Source organism: Corylus avellana, chromosome ca4 (assembly GCF_901000735.1).
Source record: "Corylus avellana chromosome ca4, CavTom2PMs-1.0".
NCBI classification, from domain to species: Eukaryota; Viridiplantae; Streptophyta; class Magnoliopsida; order Fagales; family Betulaceae; genus Corylus; species Corylus avellana.
Genome location: NC_081544.1, coordinates 19,161,842 through 19,163,062, shown reverse-complemented (window position 1 = coordinate 19,163,062; position 1,221 = coordinate 19,161,842). Strand labels below are relative to the sequence as shown.

At 34.7% G+C, this 1,221-nt stretch overlaps 1 protein-coding gene across 1 annotated transcript; it reads left to right on the top strand.

Moving 5' to 3' along the window:
- Positions 1–6: 6 nt before the first annotated feature.
- On the top strand, positions 7–1,215 carry LOC132179408 (protein PLANT CADMIUM RESISTANCE 2-like). Its single transcript, XM_059592136.1, has 4 exons — positions 7–49; positions 309–380; positions 481–693; positions 1,115–1,215. Exons 1-4 carry the CDS (start codon positions 40–42, stop codon positions 1,192–1,194), a joined length of 375 nt encoding a protein of 124 aa, XP_059448119.1. The 5' UTR covers positions 7–39; the 3' UTR covers positions 1,195–1,215.
- The last annotated feature ends 6 nt before the right edge of the window (positions 1,216–1,221 follow it).

The window sequence follows — 1,221 nt, the reverse complement described above, 5'->3', positions numbered from 1 at the left end:
GTCCCTTGGACCACCGGCCTCTTCGACTGCTTCTCCGACATGAAAAATTGTAAGAATTTGTTAGAATATAAATTATATGTTTGCATTCTTTTTCTTAGAGCTTAAGTTTTTGGAAGAAATTGTATTTTAGAGAGTATGAGAGTAAGTTTTTTTCAGAGCTCGAGATCTTAAAAAGGAATTTTGAGAATAGGGATATTTTTGTAATATTTTTGCAATATTTTTACAAGAAATTGAAAATTTAATTTATCCTTTAAAGCGATGACGGAAACTTACATGCTTTGTTATTAATTGGTTGAAATTTTGCAAAGGTTGCATAACATGCTGGTGCCCCTGCATTACTTTTGGCCAAATCGCGGAGATCGTGGATAAAGGAGGATCATGTAAGTAAATGTAGAATCAAAGAAACTGATCATGATCATGATCGTGTGGTAATCATGATTGATTAATAAGATGTGTGGTGGTGATTTTGGTTGCATGCAGCTTGTGGTGCTAGTGGAGCGTTGTACACACTTATTGCCTGTGTGATTGGTTGTCCATGCTTCTACTCTTGTTTCTATCGCTCCAAAATGAGGCAGCAGTATATGCTGGAGGAGAGCTTCTGTGGGGATTGTATGATTCACTGCCTCTGTGAGGGATGTGCCTTGTGCCAAGAGCATCGTGAGCTCCAAAACCGCGGCTACGACATGAGCATTGGTATTTATTTTTGCTTCTAAATTTTCATATATAAATCTTATTTTTAAGCTTTTTCAAATATTTTTTAGTCATTTTTAGGTTTTTTATTCTTAAAAGCGTTTTTAATTTTTTTATCAAACGAGTATTTTTTTTTTTTTTTTTTCAAATGAGCTTTTTGAATATTAAAATCACTTTTAAACTCCTCAAACGCAATCCCAAACGGGCTTTTAGTTACATAAATTTTTCCACTTAAAAATTTCATATAAATTTACGTATTCAAATAAATTTTTGACTATAAGAATACTTATCCGGTCATATGGGTTCATATATAAAGTCTCCTCCTTTATTAAGATTTCGGGCAGCAATAAATATAGTTTTTTAATTGGGTCATTACTGATGGAAAGTCTAATATGGTTTTGTACTTATTTTGAAAATTGACCAGGCTGGCATGGAAACGTGGAGCGACGTAATAAGGAGGCCATGATGGGCCGTCCTGTGGTGGAAGGGAGCATGAGCCGATAGAGTGCAAATCTGCTGTTGACCTGAAAT